Genomic DNA, 15,577 nt, shown 5'->3' with positions numbered 1-15,577 from the left:
CGAAAGATGATAGTAAAGCATTTTGGGCAAGTTCAAGCCCATCGTTCCAATTCTATTCAATTTGTTTCTAAACAAAGTTACGAATTTCTGCACGATTTCTGCTTTACCGGCATGGCCCGTGTCAATGTCAGAATATCCGCCCCCTTGAATTTAATTAAAACGTGTAAACACTGAACTTGGGGTGCCCCAATTTATGTAAAAGCACTAAAAATGGTAATTATTTAAACGCCAGGCCATAGTTTGGGCCCACTTTGTGCGAATTTCCACTTAACCTAACTTTTGTAGTTGGTCCTTGTTTTGGGCGATTTACACATTCCTCATAGATGTAGCACTTTACCCCCTAAGTTTAAAAAACTGCTACTCCCCGGCCGCATACAACACATACTCTGTACGGGGAATTTATGTACGAAGGAGTCGTACGATTATCTCAAAACTTTAGCCAGTGATGTGCACGTTGTGAGGGGCGATTTTGATGATGTACATTCGTGGTTTTGTGCATTTGGCGAAAATTATGCTTGATTTTTCAGAATTTGAATTATCCTGAACAGAAAGTTGTGACTGTGGGACAGTTTCGAATTGGGTTGTTGCATGGACATCAAGTGGTGCCATGGGGGGACCCTGAGTCACTAGCGCTGATTCAGCGACAGCTAGATGTGGATATCCTTATTTCGGGACATACTCATAAGTTTGAAGCGTACGAACATGAGAGTAAATTTTACATAAACCCCGGGTCGGCTACGGGGGCTTACAATGCACTTGATATGTAAGTAATTTTTGGTTTTACAATCAACTGTAAGCGATAAAACAATCATTTTGTCTTTAATACTTCCTTACTTGATTTTAAAGTAAAAAATACGGATGTCTAAAGGTTAGGAGATGAAACGTCATACAAATAAAACGTTCCCGTTCTCGATAGTTCCGTTAATGTCGCCAGAGCGCGCACTTGTTCCATTACCGTCTAAGTTTTCAAAAAATAGGCAGGCAGAGCTTTAAATTCTCAATAATGTAAAAATTGTGTCGTATACTGTATTTAAAAAAATTTCAAAGCACAATATCCTGCATTTTTTTCCAAGTAATTAGTCGTACAATTTTTTCAGAAAATTTTGCGAATTTGAATCTCGTTTTGTCTCCTAAGTTATTCCCCGGTAATAAAAAACTATTACAGGATGTATTTTTAGAACTGTAACGCCGTCTTTTGTCCTAATGGATATACAGAATACCACTGTTGTGACGTACGTTTACCAGCTTGTCGGTGACGAAGTTAAAGTAGAAAGGATTGAATTTAAAAAGAACTAAACCGGATTTTATATTTATGTGTAAATTTTGTTATTTATAAGTACAATTTTTCTTATAAACTCATTATACATCAAATAATTATTTGTAAATTTAGAAAAAAGAATATTTTTTTTGCAATTTGCGAAATTCATCAAGGTGTATTAATTATATTAATTTTTGGAATCTATTATTTTATACACAGAAATTTGAATAAAACCATTTGTTAATGCTACGTTTTGTTTTTATCAATTGCCCGAAATTTCCGCCCTATATCATCACTAAATTGCATAGTAACGTCATTTATTTATTCTTGACAATTGTGGCAAGTTTTAAACAGTTAAAACAAATCAACAAGCGAGCGAATAAAATTATTTGAGCGTAGGACCAGTAAGAATATTTTTTGCCTAAACTTGCACTATTTTATCGTCAAATTGTATAATAACGATCAGGTAGGTCACAGTGACCCCCAAAACATCCAACACGGTCTTAGTTTCAATAGTGAAATAATCACAAGCGCTGAAAACCGGAAAATAATGAGTTGAAAGCGTGACGATAAGTTCGTCCAAGTCGCCATTGGTTGTTTGGCGCCTTAAGGCAATTTTCTTAAGCACATTTAAGATTTTTACGACTTCTGATCGTACTCTCCCGCATTGCAATATCAAAATAATCAGGGCGACCTGAAACACATTGTGAAAATTTGAAAAAATTGGGTAAAAAAAATTACGAAAAAAATGCAAAGTTGTAGCAAATCTGATGATATGATTTCGGCCATTTTGTCCGATTTGTACTTATATTCATTCCTTACCACACAACTGACGTAGTCGAGAAGTAAAAGGCTGGAATATAGCGTAAAAAGTAGGAAAGACCAGCCGAAAATATCATTAAACGCATCAATGGTGACTTTCATTTTGTAACACTCTTTCTCGACGACTGTTGTCAAAGTTTTGACATCTGCAGTGTCAAGCGTTTGTCTATTTATGACTTCGTAATGTTCCAAAAACAACTGGAGGAACGTAGAAATGACAATTACGTCGAAATACAGGTAGTACAGTTGTATCATTAGGAGAATTTTTCTTTGAAAGTATTCGAAATTTGACACGGTTTGACACACGTAAATGTTGTATGACACAAACATCAGAAAAATGGCCTGTGTCAGAATTAATTGCACCAAACTTGACTTGCGAGGTTCATCGTGAGTCAAAGTTTTGAAAAGTAAGTTCCATTTTTTACGTTTCAAGGTCAGTGTCAAAGAATTGACATTTGACAACCATAACGTCACGTCTGATAAAATATTTAGGACAAGTTTAATGTCCGTCAATTCTTTGTAAACCGGTGCTTGGTACACCAGCGAAATTATAGCACCTGCTGTTAGCAAAAACGCCAAAATCACAACGTAGAATTTTTGAACGTAAAACTTGACAGGTGCCAACCCTAACAATTGGCCCAGTTTCAACAAGAACTTGAGCTTCTTCAAGTTGGACATACTGACACACTTTACCGTAACGGAAAGATGTGATCAGTGCTTTTTTTGTTTCAAGAGTAGCGGAAATGGGTTTATAATAATAAACCATTTCCGTATTAATATTTAATTTTGATGACCGTACAAAAACACTTGATAAATGACACTTTATTTAATAAAAACCGTACAAAACGTGACGAAAAATAAAATAAATACTACATAAAACAGGGCAAGACTTAAGTACAGTGCAACTTATAAATTAGTTTGTGAAAACTTAACCCGTCTCACATTCTCCTCGCTACTGTTCTCCAAATCGCTGGAATTCCCATCGAGACTTTGCACCATCGAGCTCGTAAAACTAAACCTATCCTCATCCCCGGCCTCCGATTGGCTGACCGAACTGACATCGTCACAATCAACCACTCTGCGCCCCTCCAACAACTTAACTCTTCCGTCATGATAGAGATAAATCCCGTTCGGGCTTTCCCCCAAAACCGCATGTTTTTCAAATCAACCGTCACATTCGCCACGTTTCCACCAACTTTCAAAACTTCCACTCCACTGTACTGAATAATATACAAAAAAGGCGCCACAAAGTGGAACCCAATTGGCAGATAACTCGTTTTCAACTCCTCCTCGCGCGAACTCCGCCCATACTCGTCCACGAACACCGAAAATTCGTTAAAACAAACCAAAAACTCCTTCGGATTTTGCGAAATTTTTAAAATAGCCCGTGTCAATGTCAAAATATCCGCCTCCTTGAATTTAATTAAACCGTGTAAACACTGAACTTGGGCACCACAGTTTATGTAAAAGCACTGAAAATCGTAATTATTTTGTTTTTGTCAATTGCCCGAATCTCCACCATATCTGTGTACTATATCACCACTAAATTGCATAATAACGTCATTTATTTATTTTTGATAATTGTGGCAAGTTTTAAACAGTCAAAACAAATCAAATAAAATTATTTGAGCGTAGAACTAGTAAGAATAATATTTTTTGCCTAAACTTGCACTATTTTATCGTCAAATTGTATAATAACGATGAGGTAGGTCACAGTGACCCCCAAAACATCCAACACGGTCTTAGTTTCAATCGTGAAATAATCACAAGCGCTGAAAACCGGAAAATAATGAGCTGAAAGCGTGACGATAAGTTCGTCCAAGTCGCCATTAGTTGTTTGGCGCCTTAAAGCAATTTTCTTAAGCACATTTAAGATTTTTACGACTTCTGATCGTACTCTCCCGCATTGCAATATCAAAATAATCAGGGCGACCTGAAACACATTGTGAAAATTTGAAAAAATTGGGTAAAAAAATTACGAAAAAAATGCAAAGTTGTAGCAAATCTGATGATATGATTTCGGCCATTTTGTCCGATTTGTACTTATATTCATTCCTTACCACACAACTGACGTAGTCGAGAAGTAAAAGGCTGGAATATAGCGTAAAAAGTAGGAAAGACCAGCCGAAAATATCATTAAACGCATCAATGGTGACTTTCATTTTGTAACACTCTTTCTCGACGACTGTTGTCAAAGTTTTGACATCTGCAGTGTCAAGCGTTTGTCTATTTATGACTTCGTAATGTTCCAAAAACAACTGGAGGAACGTAGAAATGACAATTACGTCGAAATACAGGTAGTACAGTTGTATCATTAGGAGAATTTTTCTTTGAAAGTATTCGAAATTTGACACGGTTTGACACACGTAAATGTTGTATGACACAAACATCAGAAAAATGGCCTGTGTCAGAATTAATTGCACCAAACTTGACTTGCGAGGTTCATCGTGAGTCAAAGTTTTGAAAAGTAAGTTCCATTTTTTACGTTTCAAGGTCAGTGTCAAAGAATTGACATTTGACAACCATAACGTCACGTCTGATAAAATATTTAGGACAAGTTTAATGTCCGTCAATTCTTTGTAAACCGGTGCTTGGTACACCAGCGAAATTATAGCACCTGCTGTTAGCAAAAACGCCAAAATCACAACGTAGAATTTTTGAACGTAAAACTTGACAGGTGCCAACCCTAACAATTGGCCCAGTTTCAACAAGAACTTGAGCTTCTTCAAGTTGGACATACTGACACACTTTACCGTAACGGAAAGATGTGATCAGTGCTTTTTTTGTTTCAAGAGTAGCGGAAATGGGTTTATAATAATAAACCATTTCCGTATTAATATTTAATTTTGATGACCGTACAAAAACACTTGATAAATGACACTTTATTTAATAAAAACCGTACAAAACGTGACGAAAAATAAAATAAATACTACATAAAACAGGGCAAGACTTAAGTACAGTGCAACTTATAAATTAGTTTGTGAAAACTTAACCCGTCTCACATTCTCCTCGCTACTGTTCTCCAAATCGCTGGAATTCCCATCGAGACTTTGCACCATCGAGCTCGTAAAACTAAACCTATCCTCATCCCCGGCCTCCGATTGGCTGACCGAACTGACATCGTCACAATCAACCACTCTGCGCCCCTCCAACAACTTAACTCTTCCGTCATGATAGAGATAAATCCCGTTCGGGCTTTCCCCCAAAAACCGCATGTTTTTCAAATCAACCGTCACATTCGCCACGTTTCCACCAACTTTCAAAACTTCCACTCCACTGTACTGAATAATATACAAAAAAGGCGCCACAAAGTGGAACCCAATTGGCAGATAACTCGTTTTCAACTCCTCCTCGCGCGAACTCCGCCCATACTCGTCCACAAACACCGAAAATTCGTTAAAACAGACCAAAAACTCCTTCGGATTTTGCGAAATTTCCAAAATTGCGACCGGAAACGACTGCATTTTGTGACACTTGACTGCGAATTTCAACCTCGCGTCTGACCCATCGAGGAATTCCTCGGCCTTGAAAGTGGCTAAATCGATTTCGAAAAATTTATCAGCGCCCACAATCAGCGAGTGTTCCGTAAATAACGCACACCCCAGCGGTTCGGCCGTGTCCATAATCCGCAACGGAACGAATTCGTAATTTTCGCAGTCGTATTTCACGATTACCAACTGGCGACAAGTCGCGGCACAAAATAATTGGTGTTTGGGGAATTTCGACGTTTGCAAGTAGTGAAAACCGTCCATTTCTTTGATATTGATTGTGCGATAATTAAGGACTGGTTTAGTACAAGGTGCGCATTGGGTTAAATTAATGAGGTGGTTTAAGTCACATGAGATTAAAATGCTAGTTAGGTCTGAGATCATGACCACGGTGTTAGAGTTGGGGATTATTGATATGTGATGTATGTCGGTGGGGCCCTCGATATGTACAAGTTGATCGTTGTGGTAGGAAAATAGACCTTGGTCGGTGCCTAAAACTTTGATGTTTTTGGTGAGATCCAGGACGCAGTTGGCGTAAATTTGGTCAGGGAGGGTGAAGATGGCCTCCAGGTGTTGGCCGGCGGCTTCGTCGAAGAGCTCTTGAAATGCTGAGAGACATTATTTCGATTTGCGTTGAAAAAACACGTAGAACTTATTTTTAAGTAAACACAATCTAAATTATCAAAAAAATGTTCAGCACCTACAACTTGTTTGATTTAACAAAATTTCGACAACACGTAATTAATGACTAAAAAACTATAATTTTCACAACACTTTGACCACATTTTATGTTTTTATGCTGATAGACCAATTATTAAAACGCTCGATGAAGTCAAAAGAATGTTATTGCAACCTAAAATGGTAATTCTTCAGCTTATTTTGCTAAAATCTAGCTCAAAACTTTTTTAAAAAATGCCTACTTTGGTATGATTCTGCAATTTGCGGCCAGTTTTAGCTCAGAAATGTAATTTAACGTTAAAAAATGTAAAAACTTTTTTCAGTTTAATTTGATAAAGTTAAAAAAATCTGAAAATTGAACCATCTAACGAAAAAACTGTTATTTTCGCTTAAAAAAACAACCTGAGTTTGTTGTGAATTTTCTGCCTGTTTTGCGTTAAACATAAGTTTTTACTCGAAAAAATCAGAAATAATTTATTGACTAATAATTGCGTCCTTATCTAAAAAAAAATCTGCAATAAAGTATGGTTTTTTTTCGAGATAATTTGATAATTTTCGGATTGTATCGTTTTCATACTATTATTTTTTTATTTCAAAACATGCTAATAGACGCATGAAATTAGTTTAAAAATCGGTAAAAAATTTAACACATATTTCCCTATTATCACATGTTTAATTTTTTATGTAAAATAAAATAAGAACGGCATATTAGCCTAAAAACCGAATCCTAGAAGCAGAGAATTGCTATCTGGTTCTAAATAGCTAAATCTCAATAATTTTGGGTCGAGAAAAAATAAAAAAATATATGGCCATGAAAATTTTTGATTAGCTCTTGTTTTCTAGAAAGACAACAGCTCGTAAATTTAAGAAGACAATAATTTGTGTAATATTTTTTATAAAAGTACGGCTTAAAAAAATGATTAAAAACAAATTTTCAAAACAACAATATTTGAAAGATCACTTTCTTACAATACAATAAATGTCATTTGTTTTAAGAAAAACTCTCGATGTGCAATTTTCGCAATAAAATAAAAGCATATTTCTGTAATCTTCAATTTTTTCTCCGGAATTCCTTTTGCTTTTTGTTATTTTCTGCTTATTTTATTTTCTCTTATGTTCCTTTAATTTTTTTTAGTCTTGAACAGTCAATTTTTGTAATTTTCATTTCTTTTATTTATTTATATATTTTTCTGTTCATTTAGTTCTTAATTGTTAAGGGGATTAAGTTCTAGTCTAAATGTTAGACTTCGTCTCCCGAGTTGTATTTACAATTCTAATAAAGACGGACTATTATTATTATTATTAAATGCAAAATTAAATGTTAAATTTTTTGAAACTTAACTTAAAAGGTCAATCATAGAATTAATTTGAGAATAAATTTCCCAAAAACCAGTCATAGAAGAGTTTTAATTATTTAAATAAGTTCTGTACCTTGAAAATAGGAGCTAATTAAAACTTTTTATGTTAGTCAAAATATTTCGGAAATAGATGTTTTTGAATCCGAAACATTTTTATTGTTGCCTTGCGTTATCTAATAAGCGAAACATAATATAAAAAACTGAACAACAGGGGCATAGAAATCTACTAGTTATTTTGTACTTCTTCGTTATGTTTGTTTATTTTCTTTTATTTATTTGATATATTTTTCTTCTTTTTTGTAAGGTTTGAGGAGGGGAAGAGCAGAAAACAGCAGCTTGCTGTTCATCTGAACTTCGCATGTGCAAATAAAGTGTTATTATTATTATTATTATTTTCTTATTTTTATTTATTATAGTCCGAAAAGCTGAGTGCAAAACTGATGATTAATTGGTTTATTAAAAAATTGCGCATACACCCTTTATAAAAAATAAAAAAGTGTACCTATTTATAAAAAATAGCACCTTTATTCAAAGGTAAAGAATACCTTTTGTAACTTTTCTAAATTTTGTTATTTGTGATTTATTTTTTTTTAAATTTCAAACACATCGAAACTTTAATCTGCAGACTGTTTCAAGTAAGACTGTGAATACCTGTATTAATTAAATCAATAAAAAGTCTGCAGGCAATTGAACATATTTTAACATTTTAGCATACATTTTTCACTTCTTCAAAAATTAAAAAAAGTTTGCAAAAAAACGCAAATAGTATGCGAATGGTGTGCGAATAATATTAATTATTACTTTTGCCAAAGAATGCCTTTTTCGAAATTTCCTTTATATTAAATATTATTATTAATGTAATGGTTTAGAAAAGAAATTTGTTGCCCCCGTGGGCCATGAAAAACCTACCTTTATACCACTGATTCCTCTCCTCCACCGACAAGGCCATAAAAACCATCGAAACCATCGGCCCACCCTGTACCAAAACCTCCACTTTCATCACAAACGGCAGGTCCGTACTGGCAACATTCACCCCGATTTCAGACGGCAGCGGTTCCAAAACAACTTTCTTCCTCGAATTTGGCAATTTCAAATCAAACGATTCCGTCAGACTTTTCTTATCTTTAGTTAAATAAACATTCAATTTGGAATCAGTCAAACAAGCGTATTTTTTGTCCCAAGTGTTGTTTTTACTAAAACAAAACACCATCAAATAATTATTACCACTACTATCACACTCACGTAAGTAATTTAATCCAACCTTCGTAAATTACGACATTTGATTCGCTTTTACGGTTTTTGACACATGTGTTAGGCAAGCCGCAAGTACTTTTGACAGAACTGACACAATTTTGATGCACGTTGACGTGACATTTCGTACATGTGTTGACGTCACGGCCCACCATGATTTGTTTGGCGCAGTGGTCACAACGTGTCAAGTTTTTACAAAGCTTTAGTATAAATTTGTGTGATATTATTTGAGGCGATCTGGTCTTAGGTGACACGATTTCCGATTTGTGACGTTGCACTTTTGTGATTGGTGTGCGACAGTTAAGCTCCGCCTTCAATTTGTATATTTCCTCTTGTAGGTTTTTGTTGATTTGTTTTTGTTTCGCCAATTGTCCTTCCAGGTCTTTATTGACCGGAAGGACCAAAGGTTGCACATTTTCTTTCTTCGAACCGAACAATTTATCAGTCAGTGTTCGTTTTTTACTGTTGTGTTCGTCAATCTGATAAAATTTATTTCAGCACTCAAACGAGTGTCTTAATAACACTACTTACCTTAACTTGGAGATACTCAATCAGCTTGGTTTGTTGCTTAATAATCGACTCGTTCTTCATCTCCCGTTCTTCGTAATAGTTGACTTTACCATTGAGGACCCTCTCCAACTCCTCAACCTTCTCCACTAGTACATTCCGCGCCTCCTTCAAGTCCTGAATTTGCTGTTTGAGTTTGAAATTCGACTCTTTGAGGGCGGCCATTTGAGTCAAATATTGCGAAATCTCCTCTTTCAAGATGTTACTTTCGGAGACGAAATCCTCAATTTGCCTCTCGTACGATTTGAGGGTAACCTCCAAATCGGAGACCCTCTCCTCCGAAAGCGTCAGCTCTTCACTCAAATTATTCGAACACTCTTTAAATTTAAAACACTGATCTTTGTAAGCCTCACACTCATTCTGCAACAACTCCACATCCTCCGCCAATCGTTTCGCCTTAGTTTCGGCCAATAGCCGCAGCGATTTCTCCTCATTGGTGGCCTTCTTCGCCTCCTGGATTTCCTCCTTGGCTTTGCACAAATCCTTGATCAGTTTCTCGGTGTTTTCGGCAAGACTCGATTTTTCGGCCTGGATCGAAGAGTTGATTTTTTCGTACTCGATCACTTGATTTTCGATGATGAGGCAAGCCTCACGCAAGGCTTCTAGATTCGTTTGGGCGTTTTCTAATTGTCTCTTCGTTTCGTTCACTTCCCTTGATAATTTCTCTTTTTCGTTCGAGATTTCTTCAAATTGTTTGGACTTTTTCAGGTTTGATTCGAGCAATTTCTGGTTTTTCTCTTCAAGGGTTGCGAGTTCGTGTCTGGAAGATTGCAGTTGGGACTGGATTGTGGAAATTGTTTTGTTCTTTTCGCTGATAGTGTCTCTGAGTTGGACGATTAGTTGTTTCTCTTCACCGTTTCGGTTCTTCTCACTTTCGAGGTTTTCTTCCAAGTTTTTGTGGGATTCCCTGACTTTGACCATTTCCAAAGACAGGTTTTCGTTAATATTGTTCAATTCTAACAAGGCGGCGGAGTGAATTTTCCGATTCTCTTCTATCTTATCTTTCAAATTTTTTATTTCTTCATTGAGATTTTTTATTTCATTTTCTGCATCTTTAAGTTCACGCTCAACTATTCGTTTGTCGATCTTTGCATTACCTAACTCCTTCTCCATTTTCCACATTTTTACCCTCAATTCCTTCAACTGTTGACTCTCGTTGATTAGATTTTGCGAATTGTCCAATTCTTTCTTCAGTGTGACACATTTTTGCTCCTCTTCTTGTAACTTGCTCTCCAGTTCGTTGATTTTTCGCTCATTTTGTACCTTAGTGTCTTTTAGTGAATTTATCTGATTCTTAAACTCTTCAATACTCTTATTTTCCTCTTTGAGTAACAAATTCGCATTTTCCAAATCACGAATTTTCGCCTTAAAATCGTCAATTTCCCGACTTAAAGTCTTGATCTTCGCTTTGTAGCTTTCCGCCTTTTCAAATTCACGCTCAAAATCGCCCACTTTCTGCCCAAGTTCTTTAACGAGTTTTTCGGCCTCGAGAGCCGCTCCATTCAGAACAGTATAATCATCACAAGATTTCGACAGTTTTTTCCTCAATTCGTCCTCACTGTCTTTTAATTTCTCAATTTCAAACTCTAACTCCTTCTTTTGTTTAATTGTTTCGTCTAAGGTGGCTTGAAGACTCATAATCTTTTGTTTCGAATCTAAGGCGACTTTTTCAATTCGTGACTCAAGTCCTATTACGCTTCGCCGATTTAAGTGTTCGACTGCTTCTATCGATTCTTTATGTTTGTTTTCCATTTTGAAAGCTTTTTGTAATTGTTCGTTTAGCATTTTGTTGGTGGTTCCAAGTTGGGCGATTTTTTCTTTTTGTTGCTCAATTTCTAGTTTTAATGATTCGATTTTGTTGCGTTCGGATGTTTCCCATTTGATTTTTGCCGATTTTATTAAGTCGAGGGCTTTGCGTTCGAGTTCGGCGCGGTCTTTTCGCTCGATTTCGAGAGTTCTTTTCAATGCCTAACAAGGGAGTAAACAAAAATAATAATAAATGAAATAATAAATACGCAACACATTAATTAAACTAATCGTTATAATCGTTGGGTAGTGAAAAAAAAAGAAACAAAATTGAACAACATACTAAAAAAGTGTAAGTGATGAAAAATTAAACGAATTCCATATTTAGAATAGTTTTCAATACCACGAGAAATACGAGTAGATTAATAACACGTAAAAAAAAATAGAAAACTGTATTACCAACAATAATAAAGAATATATAAATAAAGAACGATAACCAATAATTATTACACGGTTATTGTAGTATTTGTGAGCCAATAAGTTAATTACTATTATTAAAAAAAACGAAACAATGCAAAATTTGTATTTAACACATAAATGATAAAAACTTCAGATAAAAATAATGGGAAAGTATAAAACACTAAAAAAATTAAAGAATTTTTTAATCTCTAGACATGCCAACCAGAAGGATAATACGAGGTTTTAGAACATTAAATAATACTGATAATAAAAATCAGAAAAAAACTACAATCTTTGTTTCAAACAAAAATGACTAGGCAAAAAGTAAAAGAAGTAAAAAAAAGTAAAATTTCAACAAGGCGTTTGTTACGTTGAAAAAAATATTGCAAATAACGCCAAATTTGTACTTCAAACAAGAAAAACGTTACTAAACAATAAACAAATTAAGTGAATTATTATTAAAAATTTTCAGTGGTTATTAATACAAGCTGATTATGATAAAAGTATACTTTTATCTACTATATTTTAAAAACTAATAATCACACAGAATTTAGCGTTTGGAATAAAATACCTTATATTTTTTTCTAAGAACATGAACTTTTTTCATAATTTTTCAGCACTTCCTTATATTCTTTGGCATTTACGGTTTTTCTTTTGTGTAAGAAAGTTTTGAGAAGTGTTTGGCAGTCTCAACACGAAATGTCACATTATTTTGAACAAATTTATAGCAATTTTAAGTCTTGTTGAATCTAATTCGACGAATAAAATGTTGTATTCAACTCGTTTTCGTGTATATTGGTTCATTTATTTATTTGAACTAGTGAAATAAAGCACCCGATTTACATAAAACTCTTAAAATAAATAACTAGGTATTCAATGATACGGGGAATATGATATTACTAGAGTCATAGAAAAGGAGTATAAAAACTTTATTAGAAAGAAAGAATGATAAAAAATACAAAAAAATAAAAAACGATAAGCAATCATTACACGCTTGTATGCCAACAAGGTTATTATTAATAAAAAAAAAAGAGAAACAATGCAAAACTTGTATTATTTAAAAATAAAATGATGAAAAAATCAGATAAAAGTAATGTAAAAGTATAAAACAATAATAAACAAAAAAAGTGAACGAATTACTTAATCCCTAGGTATGCCAGTCAGAAGGTTAGTACGAAAATAAAAAACGGAAAGAACTGCAAACTTTATTAGAAACAAAAATGAGAAGATAAAAAATAAAATAAATTAAAACTGAAACCTAAATTAAACGGTTTACTTGAAATTGTTTTTAATATCAAGAAGGCTATTGTTACACTGAAAAAAATAACCATATCTTGCCAATTTCTATTTCAAACAGAAGTTAAACAGAAGAAAAACATTACAAAATAATAAAGAAATTAAACGAATTATTAAAGTGATTTCAACGGTTATTAATACAACCTGATTAGGCTAAAAGAATATTTTTACCTACTATATATCTCAAAAATTAACAGACACAGAATTCAGTGTTTGCAATAAAATACCTAATATTTTTTTCTATGGACATGATTTTTTTCAGAATTTTTCTATAATTAAAATCAGTAATTATTGAGTAATTAATGTTAAATCGCTGCAAAAAATCAGTGTCATTGTAGAGACAAGCGATATTTAAGTGTTGTTATGAGAAAAAAAGAACAAATAAAAGAAGTAAAAATTTCAAATTCAAATAAACGTAATTCTAAAGCAAGCAACAATTTTATCAAGAAATTAGGAAAATATAGGATAACACTATAAATCATAAAATTTCGCTTAAATAAAAAATATATTTAATACAAAATTATAAGTGGACGAATACTGAAACAACTTTTTACCTTGTGTAACCGTGATGATAAAAATAAGTTGCCTTTATAGCAAGTTTATAATTACTTATTGAAAACAAATAAAAATTAAGAAAGAAAATAACATGAGACCGAAAATGTACTCAATTAGAGCAAGCCTTGACAGTGATGTGTAACTTTGACTACAAGTTCCAGACATAGCTTGCTCTAATTCAGTATATTTTCGATCTCATGTTATATAACATGCAAAAAAATGAAGAAAGTGAAAACTAAACCTTAAAAAAATCCCATTCTTGTCATATTAGAACAAAAAATGCAATAAAATATTATTGAAAAAAAAAATCCTTACCGTACTCTCGGCCATGCTTGCAGCCAAATCCCTCTCCAACTTCTCCCTCACACTTTCAATATTCTCCAACTTCTGGTTTTTCTCGAGAATCTTTTTCTCCAAAACCAACTTGACCTCCTCAAAATCCTCCCGTTTCATCAAATCCCTCCTCACCACCTCCAACTCTTCCCTCATATTCCTAATAATCTCGTCCTTGGCCCTCGAATTCCGATCAAACTCCCTCCCACAAGAGCTCGCCCCTGGGGTGAACGTAAACCCAATAAAGGGCAAATTCCTCCCGGAAAACTGCGTCTTCTTCTTGAAGTTCTCCATACTTGGGGTGGTTTTCTTCGCCCCCACGTCTGCAAAATTACTCGTATCCTCCATCGAGCTGATTTTGGGGACATAGGGGGGCACTTGATCGCGCAACGAATCGAAATGAATGTGCTTGAAAAGGGGGTGTTTCTTGATCTGGGGCCCCCTCAGGCGGGCCTTCGCCTCAGTCAGGAGACCCCGAACCAGGGAGACGTAGGCTTGTGTCAAGCACACATCCTGGGGGAATTTCAAATTGTTCGAGTGGTTGATTATCCGCGAGTAGGTGACTGAGGTGTTTTGCCCCGAAAACGGGGGCTTGCCCACGACCAGCTCGAAGGCGAGGGCCCCCAACGACCAGAAATCGCACGACACGCCGTAGTGCGACTTGGAGTTGCGCTCGAGGGACTGGAGCACCTCGGGGGCGATGTAGTCGGGGGTGCCCACCGGAAGCCCCTTGTCCACGGCCCCCTGCTGGTTGAGTTTGGCGGCTGAGCCGAAGTCGACCAACTTTAGGTGGCCGCAGCGGTCGAGGAGGATGTTGTCGGGTTTGATGTCCCGGTGGACGAACCCCATCGAGTGCAGGTCTTCCAGAGCGAGGACAATTTCGGCGAGGTAGAAGGTGGCGGCGCTTTCGGGCAAGGTGCCCCCTTGGCGGTACAAGAGCCCCAGCAAGTCGCCCCCAGGGTGGTACTCCATCACGTAGTACAAGTAGACACTGTCCTGGAACGCGTACTGGAGACTTGTGATCCAGGGCGAAGCCGCAAAGGCCATTATATCTCGCTCAACATCAAAGTTAGTTTTCTCGAAACTGTCACACTTTCGTATCGTCTTCATGGCGTAAATATCCCCAGTTTGCTTCTCCTTCACGACATGCACCTCCCCAAAGTGCCCCCGTCCTATCACATCCTTTATCTCGAAATCGGTCTCATTCACACGCAGTTTTTTCACCTCAAGGAGCGTGTTTTTGTACTTGCTCACAAATTGGGCGATTTGTTTGTCGTATTTTTGCAAAGCGTCCAGACTGCATTCGTCGTAAAGGGCCTGAAGGGCGTCCAGGAGGCATTCTCGGTTGATGAGGGTGAGTTTTTGGTCGCCGATTATTTGAGTGTTGAGTTTGTCCCTTCGGGAACTGATGGACTCTTGGGACGCTTCCATGACAAAAACACACTCATACACACATTTTAAACACGGAAAAGTGGAAAGTAAACACGGGTTTGATTGAAATTTGAAAAAACCGTTACACTCTTGACACTAGGTTTGCGAAAGTGGTGCCATCACAAGCGACAAAATCACCAGAATTTCGGTGCGAAAAGGGCACTATTTAACAAAGTTGCATTATTTTTGCAAAATTGTAGACTTCAAATAACGATTTTGGTGTTTATTGCGTATAAAAATCATGTTTGGAACATTTTGCAAGAAAATACAGTTTAATGTGGGGTATGCAACCCACCATGCATTTCAAAATACTGGATTCAGTTTGTATAAGCTGT

The 15,577-nt window shown here is 35.7% G+C and overlaps 3 protein-coding genes across 3 annotated transcripts; 1 reads left to right on the top strand and 2 right to left on the bottom strand.

Annotated features, from left to right (window-relative positions):
• Positions 1-60: 60 nt before the first annotated feature.
• Vps29 (Vacuolar protein sorting 29) lies at positions 61-1,507 on the top strand. The gene is made up of 4 exons (XM_964028.5): positions 61-213; positions 286-477; positions 528-763; positions 1,179-1,507. The coding sequence occupies exons 1-4, from the start codon at positions 211-213 to the stop codon at positions 1,294-1,296; spliced, it is 549 nt and encodes a 182-aa protein (XP_969121.2). The 5' UTR covers positions 61-210; the 3' UTR covers positions 1,297-1,507.
• Positions 1,508-2,886: 1,379 nt separating this feature from the next.
• On the bottom strand, positions 2,887-4,818 carry LOC107398900 (uncharacterized). Its single transcript, XM_015984459.2, has 2 exons — positions 4,060-4,818; positions 2,887-4,013 (listed from the first exon to the last, which is right to left on the bottom strand). The coding sequence occupies exons 1-2, from the start codon at positions 4,816-4,818 to the stop codon at positions 3,741-3,743; spliced, it is 1,032 nt and encodes a 343-aa protein (XP_015839945.1). The 3' UTR covers positions 2,887-3,740.
• Positions 4,819-4,946: 128 nt separating this feature from the next.
• Positions 4,947-15,488, bottom strand: LOC657732 (citron Rho-interacting kinase). The gene is made up of 5 exons (XM_015980999.2): positions 13,794-15,488; positions 9,387-11,390; positions 8,847-9,334; positions 8,514-8,797; positions 4,947-6,176 (listed from the first exon to the last, which is right to left on the bottom strand). The coding sequence occupies exons 1-5, from the start codon at positions 15,240-15,242 to the stop codon at positions 5,047-5,049; spliced, it is 5,355 nt and encodes a 1,784-aa protein (XP_015836485.1). The 5' UTR covers positions 15,243-15,488; the 3' UTR covers positions 4,947-5,046.
• Positions 15,489-15,577: the final 89 nt, after the last annotated feature.

The sequence above is a fragment of the Tribolium castaneum genome, chromosome 8 (assembly GCF_031307605.1).
Source record: "Tribolium castaneum strain GA2 chromosome 8, icTriCast1.1, whole genome shotgun sequence".
Classification (NCBI taxonomy): domain Eukaryota; kingdom Metazoa; phylum Arthropoda; class Insecta; order Coleoptera; family Tenebrionidae; genus Tribolium; species Tribolium castaneum.
This window is presented reverse-complemented; position numbering and strand designations above follow the sequence as displayed.